Genomic DNA, 20,773 nt, shown 5'->3' on the forward strand with positions numbered 1-20,773 from the left:
AGTCATGTCACAGGAGGATGTATATTATATTCATCTACAAATGGAAAGATTACATGTTAACACAGAATTATTTCTAACTATGGGCAGATTTCTTTTCCATGACCTGTTCATTGAAAATATTCCTTATTTGTCTGAGATTGCAAACAGTATACTAATTGTGATGATGGCCTCTTTATTTATTTAATGTAGATGCTTGATCTATTAGAACTAAGTTGAAACTGCAAACTTAAAATGTTAGACATCATACAGCTATTGGGTAAAGACTAACTGTTGGTCACTAACAATCTGTTTAAGCAATCATAATGCATAGTTAGTGCAATTAACAAACAACTTAAATTTACTGAAAAAGAATCCTTTGCATTGAGGATATATGGAGCTAGCAATAGTTTATTTTTCTCACATGGTACCAAAGTGTGTGTCTTTAGGTTTACTCCTTTCTTTTCAGCTGTAAATACTATTGAGTTTTACCTTGTTTGCTATCTTTTGTGTTTTTATCTTTAATGCGCTGTAATAACTATCACATCTTTATTTTAATCTGAGTAGCATTTGCCTAACTAAAAACAAATTCCGGTAATCTTCTAGTCTTCTGTTAGGTAACATCCTAGTAGCATCTCCTTACTCGTCTTCCTGATTTAAGTACTGAAGTTTTTTGTTATACATTCTCTCTTTTACCGTACTAGGACATAAGTTATCTCCCAGTAAGCATTCTAGCTGCAGTGACTAGGAAGCAGAGAGGTGCACATGCTCCTCACTCTCTTGATAAAATTCCAGGCTGTATTCTTGGGGATTTTTTTTTTTTTTTTTTTTTTGGGCCACCTTTCCTGAAAGTATAATCTTTGCTTGGTCCTCTACTACTTTTATTTCTAGCCCTATTTCTTTAAAGAATTGAAAGACAAAAAGAAGGAAGATTAATTAGAGGCACTTACCAAAGTGCACAATTCAAGAAGGATGTTTATAAATTGGAGATGGTTCTGAGAAGAGCCACGAGACAGATTAAAAGAATTGGAAAATGTGCCATATGATGATAAACTCAATCTATTTAGCTTAACAAAGAGAAGGTTAAGGGGTGATTCAGCCTGTAAGTACCTATATGGGGAACAAATGTTTGAAGATGCAATCTAGCAGATGAAGGTATATCAATATCTAATGGCTGGAAACTGAAGCTAGGCAAATTCAGATTGGAAATAAGGTGCAATTTTTTTTAACAGTGAGGGTAATGAACCATTGGAAAAATACACCAAAGGTTGTGGTGGATTCTCCATCAATGACAATTTTTAAACCAAGATTGGATTTTTTTTTTTTTTTAACATAAATCCTCTAGTTCAAACAAGAATTGTTTCAAGGAAGTTCTATGCTCTGTGTTTATGCAGGAGAGCAGATTAGATTATCACAGTGGTCCCTTCTGGTCTTTAGAATCTATGAAATAAATGTTTGCAAGAAAATGTTAGACCATCCACAGATATTGCATGCTCCTGGACCTGGGAGGGGAATAATTTTTGTCTCCTCTGTCAGACTGGACCTCATATAGTTAAAACACTGGATTGCTGAAGCTCTAATGAACACCAGCAACTGGGAGTGGATCTCATGGCCACGTTAGCACTGTTCTTTCCTCCAGCAAACTAAGTATTAGATCCATTGACATGTAGGGATTCTCATTTTCTCTTCCTTCCCCTTTCCACCAAATAACAGACCCAGAGCCCTAGGAAATCAGACCTTTGGGGAGTGGTTTTTGTTTTTTCCTTCTGTATTCTTATTTCTCAGGAGAAAGAGGAAGCCTGAATTTATACTTTCTCCTCCATCCAAGTTTAAGTACCAGAGGACTAAGGCTTTTTCTTAGTTCTGCTTGGTTTTCTCTCTCAAGCCATATAAGTGAGGCTCTAATTCTTTCGCTCCTCAGTCAGACTTCCCTGTATTTTTTTGGCATTTTTTTTTCTATTGGCCTTCCATATATGGGGTGGGGAGGTGGGGATTTGTGTGCCTAACTGCTTGCTACTGCTAGTCATAACACTCCTCTATTAGCTACTATGACCACTTGATTTCTTTCCCATACAGCACCTGGGCCCTCTTTTTTTTTTTTAGTGTCTTCTCTGTTTCTGCTAATTGTGTGTTCCTCTAGCCTTAGGTGGAAAAGGCCGTTTGTTCAGTCTTACGGACAGGTATCCTTCCACAAACCAACCTTCTTCCTTTTAAACAGTTCTTCCCCCTAGCTTCTAGCAGCTGTGTAAGCAGGGATGATCTTCCTGAGAAGGGTGGGGATAATTTCCATGAGGAAGAGCCTAACTGAAAGTTTCCCTATTTATCAATTTTAAGAGGTTCAGTCTCCGGGTGCTGGTCACCTTCCAGGTGTAGCTTCCACAGTCTAAAATCTGAGACTGATATTAGGGAGAGCTCTTCAACAATGCGACTTTCTCTTCCTCAGGATGTTAGGTATCAGAAATTTCTGTCAAACGGACAACATCTCTATGCTTGAAGCCACACCTTACAAAATACTGTATTTTGTCAAACAGCTAAAATACTTCTCTTAAAATTGCATTCTCTTTTGACTTATGATTGCTCTTATTGATGTAACTAATAGGAAAGTGAATTCTTTCCTTAGACCATTAATGAGACATTTTTTGATGCACTTAAGATTGGTGTGCAGTTAAATTTGACCCACCAGATTCTCTAGCTGTAGAGCTCAGACTTGGTTGAACAGAGCAGCTAACAGTCTGTTTTAAGAAATCATACATATGACTTCAAAAAAAAAAATTTGAGTTGGAATAAAAAAGCCAGCGTGTACTGTCCTGTAATATTCTCCATACTTTGAACGGTAAATGGTATTTGAAAAAATCTAGGAGTTGCAGAAGTAAGAGACAAAATTCTGCAGACAGTGTTGAGTGAATTGTAACAGTTCTGAAGGCATTCAACTAAACATTTGTCTACATAATTTTAGTTTATTTTTATTAAAATTGTTTTATTTAGAGGGAGATGTTTGTTCAGTCCATTCTGTTTGGTACATGTAAAATAAATTAAAATGTTTATATCCTGCTTTCAGGTAATGAGCATGGTATCAGGATTTGCACCATTGATTTCTGCTGGCATCTTTTCAGCCACCCTTTCTTCCGCATTGGCATCTTTAGTGAGTGCACCTAAGATTTTTCAGGTAAGCTTATATAATGTCTTTGTTTCATAACAAAAGAACTTGAATCAGTTCTTTTGGAACTGGAATATTGGGAACAGGGAGCTTTTGTATATTAGTGTCTTGATTCATATCACTTGAGATTCCTCTGTAGTGATTCATTCCAGTGCCCACCTCTGCTGGTGTCAAAGCTTGCCAAGAAGCAACAGACTCAATTTGACTTTATTCTTAACAGTTTTACTGCCCACTGGACTCTGAATAGCGGCAGTTAAAACTGACAACAGTGTGGTCATTTTCCACTCTGTTGTAGTGTGACAAAGTTCTAAGTAAGGCTGAGTTGTCACAGATATTTTTAGTAAAAGTCAGGGACAGGTCATGGAAAATAACAGCTTGTGACCTGTCCCTGACTTTTACTAAATATATCCCTGACAAAAGGGGTAGGTGGGTTCAGCACCCACTGCTGCTGGGGCTCCCGTGTTCTCTACTAATGTCGTGGGTGTGAGCTCCAGGGTCCACCTACCCCTGGGGCTGGGCTGCTGCGGGGTGCCCTTACCCCAGGTAACTGACAGCTGCAGGGTCCCCCAGCCACTGGCCATGGTTGCAACCACTGGGCAGCTGCAAGGGGTCCACCTGCCAGCGGTTGGGCAGCTGCGTGGGCAGGGCTGGCTGGGAGCTTCAGTCCCAGGGCAGAAAATGTCATGGAGGTCAGTGGAAATCACTGGTTCCGTGACATAATCGTAGCCTTAAGTTATGAGCAGCAGCAGAGGCAATGGACCTGTCTGCACAGACTCTCTGGAAGAAAGCACTACACACAACCTTCAAAATGTGACCTGAAATTTTTTTAGCAACCAGATGGGCTAAAAAATGAAGGTTTCAATTCTGCAGAAGCTCTTGACACTTGCTTGGGAAAGAATCCTGCTTACCACAGCTCAGTGGTATATTCAAGGTTGGCTTAAAATGTCCTATTGTTGAAAAGCAAGGTAAACTGTTAGGAAGCAACCAAAGATTAATGTGTGTGTTTGATCTAGAAGTTAAGGAAAAAATATTGCCACAATGAGATCTTTTGCAGATTTGTAGTGCTGCTGATCATACGCAGCCTCTTCCATCTGAGTATGGGGCCCTTAAAGTTTTAGATTTCAAGATAAATTGGAAAGCTTTTACCTGCCAAGACTTAAGCCCAGAGTTGTTTACTATGCAGTAAGTGATGACGTAATTATTTAACAGTGCAGAGTTTTGTATTCAGTTTACTGCTTTAGGTGGTGATAGTGTTGGCTGTCCTTGCATTGAGGCCATGGATTGAATTGGTTAAGAGGTTGTCACTTGTTGGTGCTTCGACTAGGTCAGAGCTAAGGGAATGTTGCTTGGCAATATGGAGTGGTTTATTCCGCTCTTTGCTGTGCCTTTTCTGTGGATAGAGAAGCTGATAGTTTGACTCCTTTTAGTGAGCACTAAATTAATTTTTAATGCTGTTGGTAGTTGCATATCCTCCATATCTACTGATGGTTCCTTTTTGGAGCTAATACACTGCAGTTAGTTGCAATTCAGAATGCTTAAAGATATGGTAACAATAACTGAGTAAAATTGTAGAGTTTGTAAAACTTATTTCCCAGGGAACTTTTATACCAAACATTCAGCCAGACTGTGAAATGGGTATTGTATATCTTTTATAAATGACTTCACACTTGATTAGTTGCTGGAGCTGAAAGGTCCTGTTTTGGTACACATTTTTCCCCCTCACTTGTGGTGTTGAGGTATGTAATAAAAGGCTCTGTTTTTTTGTTTTGTTTTTTTTTCCAGAGTTAAATATAATGCCCCACCCAGCTGTGTGTGTGTAATAGCTGCAGTTTTGTTACTGTAGGAATGCTTCATGTTTGAGGATCATGAGAGGATACCATACACTTAAAAACAAAAACAAACAAACAAAAACCCCAAACCCAGGAACCCTGCAGCAGGAAGCCAGATAGCGAAGGAGGATACGAAAGGTTTGACAGAAAAGCACTACAGTAAAGCAGAGAGAGAGAGAGAGAGAGTAGCTTTGAGAAGATTTTCCATATCTTGATGAAATTCCTGGTTCAGTATTTTTAAAAAAAAAAAAAAAAAAAAAGATTAATGTTGTGACTTTTTTTACTGCTGTTCCGTGACAAATGTCAGTGATTTACAAAGAAGAGAAAATATTATCCTCATTGTATTGATAGAGGTGAAAACTCAGGAGTGGGAAGGTGTCACTTGCTCTAAGCCCTGGTTTACACGAGGGGGAACAATCTAAGTTACGCAACTTGAGCTACGTGAATAACGTAGCTGAAGTCGACGTACTTAGATTGACTTATCAAGGTGAAGACACCACGGTGAGTCAACTGCTGCTGCTCCCCCGTCGACTCTGCCTGCACCTCTCGCGATAAATCGATCCGCGCTGGATCGATCGCTGCCCGCCGATCCGGCGGGTAGTGAAGACATACCCTAAGATCACACAGTAATGCAAAGGCAGAGTAAAGAATAGTCAGCATGTCCTGACTCCCAACCCCGTGCTCTAACGAGACAACACTAGCTCTCATTGAATGCATTAGTGTGTATCTCATGCAAAATTTATCTTAATTAAACCTTGCTAACTTTGTATTTTCTTTCTTAGGCTTTATGCAAGGACAATATCTATCCAGGCCTTCTCATGTTTGCTAAAGGTTATGGGAAGAACAATGAACCATTACGAGGATATATTCTGACTTTCTTGATTGCTCTTGGATTCATATTAATTGGTTAGTTAATTTAAATTGGAGTAAAAAATTTTGAATACATTCTTTTTGTGCTGTAAAATGCTGTACTGTCTTATGCTTGGATGACAGCATCCATGGAGTCTTGGAGATAGAATTTTATTTTAAAAATTTTTGGTGTTGGCTTGTTTGGAAACCTGTTCAGTGGATGGGGTTTGAGGATTGTTCTCCCACATATCAGAAGTTACTTCAGATTCATCTCGGGGCTTGTCTTCACTACTGGGGAGATCGATGCTGCTGCAATCGATGCAGCTGGTGTTGATTTAGCGGGTCTTCCACTAAATCGATAGTAGAGTGCTCTCCGGTCGACTCCAGTACTCCAGCTGCCCGAGAAGAGTAAGGGAAGTCGATGGGAGAGCATCTCCTGTCGACGCAGTGCAGTGAAGACACCATGGTAAGTCTACCTAAGCTATGTCAACGCCAGTTGCGTTATTCATGTAGCTGGAGTAGCGTAACTTAGGTCAACTTACCCTGGTAGTGGAGACAAGGCCTCAGTCTCAACTAGTGGGGGAAGGTAACAGTTAATATTCAGACTTTTTAGCTAATCAGATTTTTCTTTTAATCCTTTCCCAACCCTATTGTATTGACTTCTTATTCATTAGTCTACTATAGAGAGCTGTTGTATGAAGTGAAAGCTTTTTATATTTATTTACAGATTTTTAATACATACATACATACTAGACAGTAAAACATCACTAATCTATGCTTGCGTAAGGGGCAAGCTTGCACAAATAGAGGACTTTAAAATTTGCACTCCACTGAACCACTGAAGTGCAAGATTCTCCTGGTGCTGCCAGAGGTGGGGGCCAGCCCAGGTAATAACACATTCCGTGTAGGGCAGATAGAAGATCTTCCATATCATCCTCTAGCCCCTTCCAGGACTGCTTATGTTAAAAACTGTTGCTGTTACTCTTACGTCTTCCCCATCTTTCTTATTTTGCATTTTTGAGGGCTGTTGGAGGAAGGAAAGACCAAGTTATCACTGCTGCCACATGTGATCTGGAGGTTTCATTAGAATGAAGAGGGTCCTAGTAGTCTAAAGTGTCATGTTCTTGTCAGTGTCAGCTGTATTTTTTTATTTCGGTCCTTTGTGGTCGTGGGAAATGACTAGTGATAGCTACTACTACTGCTTTCTATCCAGGTGAAAAGGAGAGCCCTACTCTTCCACCTCCTAATCCTTTTAAGAAGGAAAAGGGCGGGGAGGGGAGTGAGTTTTCTTCTCTGTGCAGAGGAGGAGAGAGGCTGCATCCCTCTCTGTCTGTCTGCAGTTGCACTGAGACGAGTTACAGAGAGCCTAGATGGTGCGTCTCAAATTCCAAACCTCCACTTGAATCTGCCAAGACCCTCTTTACTCTTGGGACAGCCTCAACTGTTGCAGAAGGAAGGATATCTCCTCCCCGCACCGCACATGCCCGCACACACATACGCCATTAAAGGGTCACATCAGCAGTAACAGTAATAGCCTTGCTTCAGTCTTCTGTTAAGGTGGGAGTCAGGCAAATATTCTTCTCCATTTGCCCACAGGTATATGATTTCACCTGTTATAGCTCCCACAGACCTCTGTTAAACTGCAATCTGTCTCCCTCTCACATTCCAACACTATTGCAGACTAATGAAAACTTTAATATTCATGGGCTAATTGTATAATTCTTGAAAAAAATGTGAATAACCTGCATTAGCAAACAGTGTAGTCAGATAGCGAACAGTATCTGACTTCAAACAACTTTGGTACTTCTTGAGTGCCTGCAAATTAAATAGGGAATATTTTAAACAAATGTCTGCTGCACATTAATTGATCACAAAGAATTGTAACTCACATTGAAAGCTTTGAAACATTTAAATTCAAAGTTTATCGTGATTCTGTGAGAAAATAAAACTGAGACTAAACTTATTTCTTTGACTGTGTCTGAGGAAGAGAGAGGTAAATGATTAGACTAGACTTTATCAAGGTATAATTGAACATATTAATATTTGGACTCTTGAACTGAGAAAACAGATTTTCTAGAAATCTCCTTAAAAAGTGAGTGTGGCTGGAAACACAAGGGTGATGGTGATTTTTGGGGGCAGAATAGGCTATTTCTGAAGCAGATTTTAGTTTTATGTGTTTGTTTTTTCTCTGTAGTAGTTGAAATGATTGCAGAGAAATTGTTTAGAGCAGTTTATGGTATTAGACCATTATATAGATCTGAATTAAAATAAAATGTGTTAACAAATCTACTGTTTCCACTAGAGAGAAGGAGGCCCTTGTTGCAAACTTTTTGGCCCTGGGATTTTTAAAGCAGTTTGATAACAAGCTTAATAACTATTTGTTTTTCTTTGTGTTTTTACAGCTGAATTGAATGTCATTGCTCCAATAATCTCCAACTTCTTCTTGGCTTCATATGCCTTAATTAATTTCTCTGTATTCCATGCCTCACTTGCAAAATCTCCAGGTAGGAATTTCATATTTTGGGGTTTAACCCATTTTAAAGCTACTGTAGAAACAAAGTATTCCTGCACAGAAATGATTAATTTAATAATTCAATAATTTAATAAAATAAACTTAGAAAAATTACTAGACTAGCCGAATCAAACCCCTACCTAAGGCTGACACTAAAGCAGCCTCTTTGGTAACTATGGGAGGCTTGTATCAGAGTGGTAGCCGTGTTAGTCTGGATCTGTAAAAGTGGCAAAGAGTCCTGTGGCACCTTATAGACTAACAGACGTATTGGAGCATAAGCTTTCGTGGGTGAATACGCACTTCATCGGATGCATATGGGAGGCTTGTGGTTGTAGCTGTCACAGCTTGGGAACCTGAGTAAGATGTCTTTTCCTCCTAATATGCTTTCCAACAACTAATTCTAAGCCACGTGTGTGTGGGTGCAGTATGTAAAATGTGACGAGAACTTTGATTTTTGTTCCTCCGTTTGTTTTGAAAGCTCTGGTTTAAGGACTAAGGCCAGGATTTTCAAAAAATGGGTGCTTTAAGTTAGGAGCATAAGGGCTTGTTTACATGGAGGATTTAGTCCACACTAACATTACTGAGTACACACTTGAATGACCTATGTCCACATGATGCAAAGGTTTAAAGCATACTAACTGGTCAGTTAATATGTATTCTATAATCCACTAACTCAATATGCAGTGAACTTATGTTCATGTGCACACATCACTCATTCTCATTAGCTTGGCAGGCTACCTGCTGCTATCCCATGCTCCTTTGCATGATGCCAGAACTGACCTATCTATCTGTGTGTTCTCTGTTGCTCATGTAGAACAGATATCACCTTCCAGTTCAAATACTGGCACAAGGCCAAGACCTGTCCATTTGCTCCTGGTGTTCTATACCTCAGCATTCTGGCAGTACTGTTGTTGCTATCATTGCACAAAGTCCCAGCCACGTAGACACTGATGCTTATTGAATCAGAAAACAATTGACTCTGTGTATGCAGTCAGTGCTTATTATGTAAAACACAGTGCGAATTAAACCCTGTGTATAGACATGGCCTGTTTTCATGTTTAGGTTCTTGAATAACTGGCCTGAATTTTCTAATGTTCTGAATACCCATCATATCTCCTTGACCTCTGAGAGTGCTAATGCCTCATCCTAGCCTGAACTACAAAGGAGTAAAACTTCACTAGGCAAAGAGACTGGGACTCAGTCTCTAAGGGAATTGCCTTAAGGGTCACACCTGGTTGTTATGGGGAGGGGGGAGAGAGAGACTGAAACGCTGGCTCATTAAGCAGGTGGTGAATGGAGTCAAGAGCTATGCCTCAGAACAAGGAAGCCGTAAGAAAACTAAAGCCCTCAATGAGATAGGCCTTTCTAGGAAGGAGTGATGGTTTCTCCTAACAAAACATTGGACCAGGACTCGCTGTCCTTTAATTCCCTCCCATTGACACTGGGTGTCACTGGGATTATGTGGTGATGCTGGTGGGAAGGGAGTTTTATTGTTCAGTTTTTAGTTAAGCAATACTGGTGAAAAAATCCTGTTTGTAGAGACTACTTGCTCCTCAGGAAAAGAATTCCTTATGGTGTTCTTATTTGTTTCCTTTGACCCAGGGCTTAAAAATTGATGACCCTAATCGTAAGAAATAGGGCAGTGAAGCTGTTACGCTTCAATTTTTATTTTATCTGTCACAAAAGTATTGCTATGCCATGCCTATAAAAGAATTGCATTCAACATAAATAGGAATTTCTATTTCAGTTTTTAGCCTACTGAGTTTAGGTTGGAGCCTTTTTTAAAAAGTCATCTTCACTTTGTTGTTTGGGGCCAAACTTATAAAGGTTCAATAAGTAGCCTTCAATTTGTGTCTGCGCAACCTTGTGCGCATGTTTTTTATTCTATTGCTTATACACACAAGTGATGAAATTAATATGTTGAAAGCCCACATATATATGTAAATCCTATTTCTATTTACAATTGAGCCTGCTAAATTACATATATAAATAAGCAGGCGTATTTTGAATTTTCTGTACATCAAGCTGTATGGGTATATTCACTTCTGAAAGCATATGTGTAGATCACAAATGACGATGCAGTATTTGCAGGTTAGCCATATTAAAAGACTAATATTCTCGGCAGAATTTGATTTTTATGTTTTCATAATTCATATGGATAAAATCAGTGTTTATTTTTAAGCATATTATTTAATTTGTCAGTTGTGCAAAATCATGAGTTTTAAGCATTTTTCAATTTTTATCAATTCAAATTTTCAGTTGCAGGAATCTGGGGGTAGGGTCAGACTATTAACGACAGTAGACACAGATTCAAAAAGATAAAGCTTTGTAACCATTAAAACACAAATGCTCAACATCATGTCGAAATACACAAAAAATGAATATCCTTACATCAAACTCTAAATTCTCAAGCAGTGTTTCTTATCTGAACATTTGGTGATAATCAGTGGAAATATTTTTGTCAGTTTGTGTGTGTACAGTGAAATAGATGTTTACTGATACTTACCGATTTTAAAAATCTAATGCTTCCAAGCCTAAATACACTCCATTAGTTACCGCTGTCTTTATAAGAACAGATGATCCTTATACCTCTTTCTGAACAGCCCGTCAGCAACTCATGGTGTCAAACTCTGGCAACCTCAGTACTTCTCTTTGACAGTTACACTTTCTTCCTGAATGTGTCCGGCTATATGATATTTGTCCTTTTTCTTTCAATGCTCAGGAGTTGCTCTTATCCAAATAAATAAAAACATTAAAAGTAGTTAGCTAGTAGTACGAGTTAGCTTAACTGGAGTGATAATGCGGAACTGAAAGGATAGCACCCACTAACATGGCATGCAGTCATTTGCATTGTGATTCATGCTGTACCATCTTCTAAAGGTATACTACAGAGCAAAAATCAAACTTGAGTAATGTATGGACTTCTGTGCCAAATACTCCCATTCACCAGACTGCTAGGAATATCTAGCACAGAAATAATGTCAAACTCCACGTTTTAAAAAGTGACCTATACTTCTTGTCATATAATCATTTCTGCTCCTGTCCTTAATAACATAGATGAAGCTTTCTTTGAAATATTGCAAGAAGTTGTTGGATGAGCTTTAAGGATAAATGTGTGCCAGAATTTTTAATATGTTTTTATGCTCGCGCTTTCTCTCTCTCAAATTCTTTAACTTTTCGTATTTGTGCTTTGATTAGGTTGGCGTCCTGCTTTTAAGTACTACAATATGTGGGTTTCTCTTGTTGGAGCGATTCTCTGCTGCATAGTGATGTTCGTCATTAATTGGTGGGCAGCATTGCTAACATATGTCATAGTCCTTGGACTCTATATTTATGTCACTTACAAGAAACCAGGTAGGTATGTGATTTTCAATTTAAAAAAAAATCTGGGCAAATTTGAGAAACTCTGATTACTTACTTTTGTTAAATGTTGTGTTTTTCGTATTTACGATTTTATTTGCATGGTTAGTTACAGAAGAAACTCTATTCTCAAAATAAGAGAGAAGCATCTCACATACATTAACTATATAGATTCGAAAGGTAATGTACTCGATTTGTCAAAGATAAATTGAGAGGAAGTAGTGTGTGCATTTTGGAGGAGTTATGAGTAAGGCTACATTTTAGTCACGAGTATTTTTTTAGTAAAAGTCATGGACAGGTCACAGGTAGTAAAAAAAAAATAAAAAAAAAAAAAAAAAAAAAAAAAATAAAGCCTGTCCATGACTTTTACTATATGCCCCTAACTAAAACTTGGGCCGAGGGGCTGCTCTGGGGGGATGGGACAGGGCCCCCCAGGCGCAGGGTGGAGCTCACAGGCTCCCCACCCAGTTCCGTGCCCCTCTGTAGCTTCTAGGGGGAGGGGTGGCTGGGGGGCTTCGCGCGCTGCTCCCACCACAAGCACTGGCTCCGCAGATCCCATTGGCCAGGAACCTCAGCCAATGGGAGCTTTGTGGGCAGCGCCTGTGGGAGTGGGAAGTGCGCAGAGCCCTCTGGCTAGGAGACACAGGGACATGCTGGTGAGAGCCCGTCCCCCAGGTAAGTGCCGCCCTTACCCCAGCCCCGAGCCCCCTCCCATACTTGTCCACACTCTGCTTTTGAGAATTGAAATTCTACTTAGTAGTTATTTTAGTTATAAAAATTGGACTGCTTGCATGAGAACATGAAAGACCAGACTTCTAGAGCTATTTAATTTTAGTAAACTCATTACACTGTAGGCATTCAATTTCTCTTGAACAGTGATAATCTAAAAGGATAGTTTCTTAACCCAGGTTTTTTTGTCATGATTTAGTTTGCCTGTTGATTTAAAACTAATGCTTACCTTGCTAAATTTTCCTTTTGCTGTAGAGTAGCATAGCTACAAAACCTATTTGTATAAAGATTTCATAGTTTTTGTCAAACACCATAGAATCCTTTGAAATAGGTCAGTTTAAGTAACTTCTAAATTTGATTGTATAATATGAAACATCTAGTTATCTAGAAAACTTGATTTGATTACAGAATTATCCTCTTTACAGTAGAGTTTAACTGGTTTTTTCCCTTAACTTAAACACAAGCTGGGTTTACTTTAGCCTGCTTTCAGTGGGAATATACTCTGATTTTAATTTGATTTTACCTAATTTTCAATTGATGTTGGAGCTAAACAATCAGACACTGAATTTTTAGTTTGAGAAAATGGTTTATATTAGTCAAAATAACTTGTGGCATAATATTAAATTTTTTAAAACAAATCTTCCCACAGATGTGAACTGGGGATCCTCTACGCAAGCCTTGACTTACCTAAGTGCATTGCAGCATTCTGTTCGTCTTACAGGCGTGGAAGACCATGTAAAAAATTTCAGGTAACAGATATGCTCATGCTGGAGGCATAGTGTAGAAGTTAGAAAAATCTCTTTCCACTAAACTGTGCACTCAGCAAAACAGGGTTTTGATGCTTCCAGAATCCACAACTCTTTATATGAAACTGTCTGTCTGGCTTTAAATCTCTAAGTCTACAGCTATTCTAACACATGCTTGGATCTTGGGACAGGAACATCCATCACAAGGCTGTGTTTCAGCTTCCCTTTACTCCTGCCTCTGGCAGCATGTCCATTCTTGACAGACTGCAACAGCAACACAATCTTGGAGGATTTGCAGCCATGGGATGCAGAACTCTTGCTAATTCCTTGGAAATCTGCCCATATGTGAAGGGAGCATATAATGAGAAAATACTCTGATTTCAGGGTGGTAAGATTAGGATAATGGGAAAACTGACCTGAATAATTATTGTGGAACAAACTCTTCTGCAATAGCTATTTTGGAATAGTTCCTTATGTGAAAACTATTCTGGAATAATTAGCATATTTCCATAGTGGAGTAACTATTATGGAATAAAATGAGGAAAACAATATATATTTCTCTAACCTTTTTCTTGGAAATGACTCCACTGCTGTGGCTGAATTTTTTCAGAACAAATCAGCCTGACGTGGAAGGTTTCCCTAGTTATGGGGATGGAAATCAGCCTTACGTGGAAAATTTCAGCCCAGACAGTTAATTTTGCAAAGGTATAAACTACTGAAAACTTAAGTCTTATAATGGGAAGTGTCAGGCAACCATACTAATAGGCAATCCTGCTAGTCTCATGAACATGGTTTTATAAAATATTAAAATGACATTTCTCCCTGTGTCTTTAAGTTTCTGGTTACTTCACTGAAATGCTGTCATCACTGCTGAGCTAATATAGCTTAAAAAAATAAGTTGGCTACTATTTTGCATTGTGTATAAACAACGAAATTGGCAGCTGAGTTTTGATTGTACATTCTTTGTTACTGCTGAAGATGTAAGAGGCTTCTTAACTTATAAACTAAGATAATTTTGTAACTGTCAGCAATATGCAAACTGGATGAATTTGGCAGTGGAATTTGACTTTATACATCAATTTAGTTATCACTTAACTGCCTAGATCAAACGTTTATTTCCAAAAGTGGTTTCCTACTTGTGTTAATGTGAAGAGTGAACATACTTCCACTAATGAGCAGGCCTTTAAGATTGGATTGGAAATACTTTTTATGATTTTGTTTTCTAGGGTAGGAAATAATTTTTCTTATTTCAAATGCTACTTAGTTTATGGTAGAGAATGTTTTGGTTTTTAGAACAGTCAGTTATAAGACTGACTTGCCTTGGTATTAAAATGACTTGTACTGACAACCCTTGTTGCTATTGGTTCTTTTAAACAAAAAGAAAAACCAAAAAAAAAAAAAACCCCACCCAGACATTTGTTATGTCTTGGCAAGACTGAGACTTACCTACTTGTTTTCATTGGGGAAGCTTGCTGGTTTGTGGATGTAGTGATTGTATAAATATAGCTATCAAAATGAGGGCTAGCTAAATCTTTACATCAGGGTTTCTGTGTATGAAAGTTAGAGAAAACAAACATTACTGCTTGTGCTGTGCTCCCTTTTTCCCCACAAAAGGGAAAATGAAAGGTGTTGACAAGTGATCTTATGACCCCTGTGCTGGTAGGCATTCATATTTTTGTTTTCTTGTTCAATTACAATCCACTCTTCCTTATTCAGCAGGTTTAGTACCGGCCAGGTCGCATCACTCATGCCAGACACTTCAGTAACTTGACAGAATGTTGGGCTTTAATGTCTGAACTTCTTTATTTTAACTTTTTTATTAAACATCTTGACTGTTTGTTTACATAAAGAGAATCTGAAAGTTACAAATAAACGGAGTGATTTTTCCTTATTAGTTTGAAGAATATTTGTTTCTGTACTTTTATATACCAAATTCAGTTAAATTTATAGAATCACAGGACTGGAAGGCACCTCAAGAGGTGATCTAGTCGAGTCTCCTGCCCTACCTAAACCATCCCTGAAAGGTTTGTTCTAAATTTGTTCTAAAAAATCTCCAGTAATGGAGATTCCACAGCTTCCCTAGGCAATTTATTCCTGTGCTTAACCACCCTGACAGTTAAGAATTTTTTCCTAAAGTCCAAGTTAAACCACCCTTGCTCCAGTTTAAGCCCATTGCTTCTTGTCCTATCATCAGAGGTTAAGGAGAACAATTTACCTCCCTCCTCCTTGTAACAACCTTGTAGGTACTTGAAAACTGTTATGTCACCTCTGTCTTCTCTTCTCCAGACTGAAAAAATTAGAAAAAATTGTTTAATCTTCCCTCATAGGTCATGTTTTCTAGACCTTGAATCATTTTTGTGGCTCTTGTCTGGACTTCCTCCAATTTGTCCACATATTTCCTTGAAATGTATCGGATTTAGATAGATATTGCCATTCATTGGTTTCTGATGAAATAAGCAGGCAGGGAAAAAGAATTGGTGGTTGTTAAAGGTTGTCAATGCTACATAAATTTTCCATAATGTAATTAATATCCCCCATTTCTCACTCCAAATATATGCATTTGCAATCCTGAGATCTGTGAAGATATTTATCTTCACAATTCTAGAAGTCAGTTGCAAATTACTTAAAAGTTGTTTTTATCAATACAAAAGAAATAAGTGAATTCTAATTTTTCTTCTTTTAAATCTAAAACTCTAGGCCTCAATGCCTTGTTATGACAGGTGCTCCAAACTCACGTCCTGCTTTGGTTCATCTTGTCCATGCTTTCACAAAAAATGTGGGTTTGATGATCTGTGGTCATATACACATGGTAAGTATTTTTTCTGCATTTTAAAAAAATAAGCTAACTTGGCTTCTTTCCATACCTACTTTTATTATTCTCAAATGTAAAGTGTCAAATTTCCCACTTCTCTGGAAGCTGAGATTTATTGATAACCTCTCATGGGATTTATCTTTCATAATAGCACAAAGTATATTGTAATTTCGTGCAAGCCTTAGAAATACTAGCATAGCAGATAACTTCAAAATGTTAATATGTACATCACTGCTAGATTTTTCTCCTCCCCTGGAATAATTTTGTAACTTTATAAAATGAACAGTCTTGGATGCAAGATGCTTAAAGATAAACAGTGTTCCAATTTGTTAATCCTGGGGGGTAAAGCATGCTTGGCTAAATAAGGTTGATATTTGCTTTCCGTGTTATCCAGTTTGCTTTTACTTCTTTAGTATAACATGCCAACTTAAGGCAGAAGCCTGGTTGGGGACAGCCGCGGGGGCAGCTGTGGGGAGCCTGGATGGAGTCGCGGACCCTCCACCTGCCCTTGGCTGGGCAGGGAGCATGGGGGACAGGGACACTGCCAGGGGCTGCTCTCAGCCCGCCCCCCGCCCCCAGTGCACTGCAGGCAGGTGGAGGGTCCACCGTGGCTCCCCGGCTGGCTTACCCACAGGGAAGGGGGAAACCTGTGGAGCTGCCCGGGGGCTACTCGTGCCCCACACCCAGGGCAGGTGGAGGGGCTGCCACAGCTGCCTGCTTGGCTCTTACCATGGCTGGGCTGCGGCTCCGAGCCATACCTCCCCCCTCTCCTCCAGCTCGAGCCAGGTTGGGGAGAGCCACGCTGGCAGCTGTGGAGGGCCTGAGTAGCCCCATGCCCAGTGTCCCAGCACCCTGCCCAGGGCAGGTGGAGGGACCCAGCCTCCCTACAGCTCGGAGCTGCAGCCTGTAAACGATGAGCTAAGCGGGTAGCTGTGGGGAGCCGCAGTGGACCCTCCACCTGACCTGGGTGTGGGGCCCAAGCAGCCCCCCACCCAGTGTCTGTGCCCTCCAGGCCCCCCATTCAGGGCAGGTGGAGGATCCATCTTCGGTTCCTCACAGCTGCCCACCTGGCTCTTAGCATCAGAGCCCGGACTTAAGCACTCAAATCCTATTGAAATTTAATAGGCGCTGGGCACCTAACTCTCTTGAGTTTCTGTAAAAATACCAGTGTAAATTACCACGTTTAGACTATTTTCTTTAGATCTTTATTTTTAAATTTTGTTTTGTATTTGAAGCTTTTCTCCAAAGCTAAAGATACCCACAGTTTAGGTTAGTGCTCCCTTCATATCACTGGAGTCAAAATCTTCAAGCTCAAAGTTTTGTTTCAGTGCTGTTTTTAAACAGAACACTTTACTATTCTGATAAGGGCAGTGATTTTTAAAAGCTGGAGAATTAAGAGGGTTTGTTAGCAGGATGGAAGTTCAGCGAGTTTTGAAGGGGTTATGGTAATTGAGTCAAATTAACTCAACTACAAAAGACTGGCAAAGGGTCCAGCTAGTTGTAGATGTTAAGGGAGGATTCATAGGGGGGAAGGAGTATGTGTTTAAATTGTAGGCAGTTGTCAGAGTGGCTGAGCCTCTCACCTTACCATTGTAATCTGAGGTGCTCCAGGATTAACTAACCAGATTCTGTTGTGAACTACTTCATGTATTAGTGAATCTGGCAGGAAACAACTGCATGCCACAGGACCCCATCAGAAGTGGCTGAGATCTGGGTTTATTTAAGGTAGTGGCTGCCACTGGGGAGAAGACTAGCATCTTTATATGGAAATTAAAGCAGATCACCAATTTCAGTTAAACTTGCTGGGACACAAGCAGCCACACAAAACCTGATGTGTACTTAACCTATAACTATGCCTATATCTATATTTTTTTGCTACAAAAAAAAACAAAACAAAAATACCCTTGTTTTTATGGCAGAGGACAAGCCTGCTGGTGAAGCAATTGGAGCTTGAGAATTCTTGTTCCAGTAAAGCACAGGAAGCATGTATCTAAGAAAGGAAGACCTATTATCGCCATCTGAGTCAACTTTACTTTGTGTTGATAGGTCTCTTGTTTTGAAGTGACAAAAATATCTTTTGAACTTGAAGTGTATTAGATTTGATTTTGGGTTAATTATCAATGCACTCATGCAACTGTACAAAGGAAATCTATTTTTCAGAAAATAACTAGTAGTGATTATTCTAAAATGCACTTTGGACTAATAGTAGTACATTTTTTTAAAGGGCCCTCGCAGACAAGCCATTAAAGAATTGTCAACTGACTTGGCCAGATATCAGCGGTGGCTTATTAAAAACAAAATGAAGGCCTTCTATGCACCAGTACATGCAGAGGATTTGAGAGATGGGGGACAGTACTTGATGCAGGTACACTTCTCTTGCACTTTTGTTTGAGCTAATGGGTGATTTGGCCTCAGAAGAGTACAAACATTTTTGCATTTTATATTTTACGCTTTCAAGCATGCATATTGAAATTGCATCATAATTATGCAATATTTTCACTCTACTACTATAAAGCTTTTATTAAAAAAATTGTTTTGTGCAAGTAAGAACATTTTCTTATTTTACCTTCAGTTAATATAATACTTTTTAGTATTTTAAAAATGCTTGATTGGCTTTGTTCTTAGGCTGCTGGTCTGGGTCGATTGAGACCAAACACTCTTGTTGTTGGATTTAAGAAAGATTGGAAACAAGCTGACATGAGGGATGTGGAAACCTATATCAATTTATTTCAGTGAGTACAAAATGCAGAACTGTTCTTTTTACCAAATACAGTAAACAAGAATATATAATCTGAAGAACTGCTTGTACCTCTAGCAGAGTGTAATCAAAGTTTTTAGATGAATACTTTGAAATAGCAATGAACTGTTTCCATGTATTCCCAAACATCATTTTTAAATAATTAATATTGAAATCGCCTCAGTAAATCTAGTACTCTAGTGCTGTTTTTCAATGTGGGTAGGTATTATTGATGGTCAGCTATTGCTTTTGTCAACCCCAGGAGCTTTCCCCGATGTGAGGCCTCTGGTGGCTTTAATTTCATCAGGTGTTGTTGATCACTCTGCTATTTCTAACTTAGTGTTAGCATTTCTCTTGACCTTGTGCGTGATCATCAGTTGTGAACAACTTAATATAGAATGGAAATCTTCTTTCAAGCCTCTAGATTTTTTGTCATGCATTTTCAGCATCTGTCCATGGAGAGACCTCTGACAGTATGGTTTTTCCTGGGAAGTCTTTCACTATTGTGAAGAGCTGCTTGTACTCTCCCTTCTGTGCTGCTGCCTCTGCAGCCTTCTCCTGAGCCCAGGCATTGTTATTTTGCCTGCATCTCTTTTTATTTCTTTGTAATTTTCTCTGTATCTTGCATCAGCCTCAAAGATTTCTACCTGTCTTGCACTGATACATTTTTGCCTTCAGAACTTTCTTTTAGTCAGTCACTGCCCATGTTCCAGATATAATCCATGCATCTTTCTTCTGCCCTCTTTTGGTGGCCCACTATTTCTCCTGCCATCTTCCAATTTGACCATGTGTCTTCCAGACTTTCTTTAGTCTGGTTCTGTAAAACACTGGAACAGTTGCAAGGTGGAATCTGATCTGCATTTCTTTGCCTTTGAACTGCTCTGTGCCTGTGATACTCTTTTTTTTCCATCTCAGCTAACATCTGTTCCTCTGCTAACTCTGATATCCCTCAAAGAAGATGCCCATCTCTTAAATATACATACATGGTCTGTCTGGTTGACAGTCGCATTGTCTGGTGATTTCCATGTGAGCTTGTGAATCCACTTGTGTTGGAAGAAATAGCCTTCTATATTTAGGGTGTTTGTGCAACAGAGATTCAAGAAGTGTTTGCCATTATTGGTTGGATGTCTTCTGTTGCTGTGACATTTTATATACTAAATATTAATGTCAAATAAAAACAAAATGTGCAATATGGGTAAGCTCCTTTGTTATTGGAACTTTGATTTGGACTCTCCTAACTTGTAATCAGACTTACAGCCTAATTTTTCATTAACGAAGTCTGTTCTCTTAATTTCCTTCCTTTTTTTAAGGAGAGAATTTTTTCCTGTAAGTTACACATAATGGAAACCAGAGTCAGCTAGAACTTGTCTTGAAACCTGACTTATTTATTATGAATGCTATAATTTGTAAAAATAGTTACCATTAAATTTCATGCACACTGCATTCATTAATTGTTACTTTGTGTATTTTTGAAACTTCTTTCAGTGCCTATAGTTTTCAGAGACTGCCCTGGAATTTGTAGTTGTCAAGTTAGGGGATCTCTCATAAAATATTTTGGGACTTCTGGTGAAAAGAATTGTCCTGTACTGCTCAAAAGGATTTAAATTTTACACACACGCTTTCACCTTTCCCATGGAGCTTAGAATAGTTTGTTTGTATTTCATTTGATCACTGTTTGCAATATTAGAAACGAAGTGAAATGGAGACAGTTGCTGTCCATTACGCTTCAGCATATGGTATTCAGTCTTCTGAAGTGGCTTAATAGTTTGGGACTTAAAATCTGTGAAGTACAATTTACGTACATGAAGCTTAAGTCCAAGAGAAAAATCTCAATTGGGATTGTTGAGAAATAAAAAGAGAACAAGACAAAAATGCAACTTCTTTACCCTCTTACAGTGATGCCTTTGACATTCAGTATGGTGTAGTTGTCATCCGCCTAAAGGAAGGTTTGGATATTTCTCACCTTCAGGGACAAGGTACGCTTTATTTTGCCTCCTAGAAAAAGAGAAAAATATAACAGCCAAATTTTATGCAGTTAAGTGTTCTATAAACTATTTGTTACGCCT

The 20,773-nt window shown here is 39.0% G+C and overlaps 1 protein-coding gene across 2 annotated transcripts in view; it reads left to right on the forward strand.

Moving 5' to 3' along the window:
- Positions 1–20,773, forward strand: part of SLC12A2 (solute carrier family 12 member 2) — a 105,620-nt gene that overhangs the window by 66,224 nt on the left and 18,623 nt on the right. For both annotated transcript variants that reach the window (XM_037901658.2, XM_043546782.1), the window contains exons 11-19: positions 3,035–3,142; positions 5,745–5,868; positions 8,214–8,315; positions 11,522–11,677; positions 13,062–13,161; positions 15,856–15,967; positions 18,195–18,335; positions 18,596–18,702; positions 20,604–20,683. In XM_037901658.2, the coding sequence (XP_037757586.1) occupies positions 3,035–3,142; positions 5,745–5,868; positions 8,214–8,315; positions 11,522–11,677; positions 13,062–13,161; positions 15,856–15,967; positions 18,195–18,335; positions 18,596–18,702; positions 20,604–20,683 (1,030 nt within the window). The remainder of the gene's footprint in view (positions 1–3,034; positions 3,143–5,744; positions 5,869–8,213; positions 8,316–11,521; positions 11,678–13,061; positions 13,162–15,855; positions 15,968–18,194; positions 18,336–18,595; positions 18,703–20,603; positions 20,684–20,773) is intronic.

The sequence above is a fragment of the Chelonia mydas genome, chromosome 5, assembly GCF_015237465.2.
Source record: "Chelonia mydas isolate rCheMyd1 chromosome 5, rCheMyd1.pri.v2, whole genome shotgun sequence".
Classification (NCBI taxonomy): Eukaryota; Metazoa; Chordata; order Testudines; family Cheloniidae; genus Chelonia; species Chelonia mydas.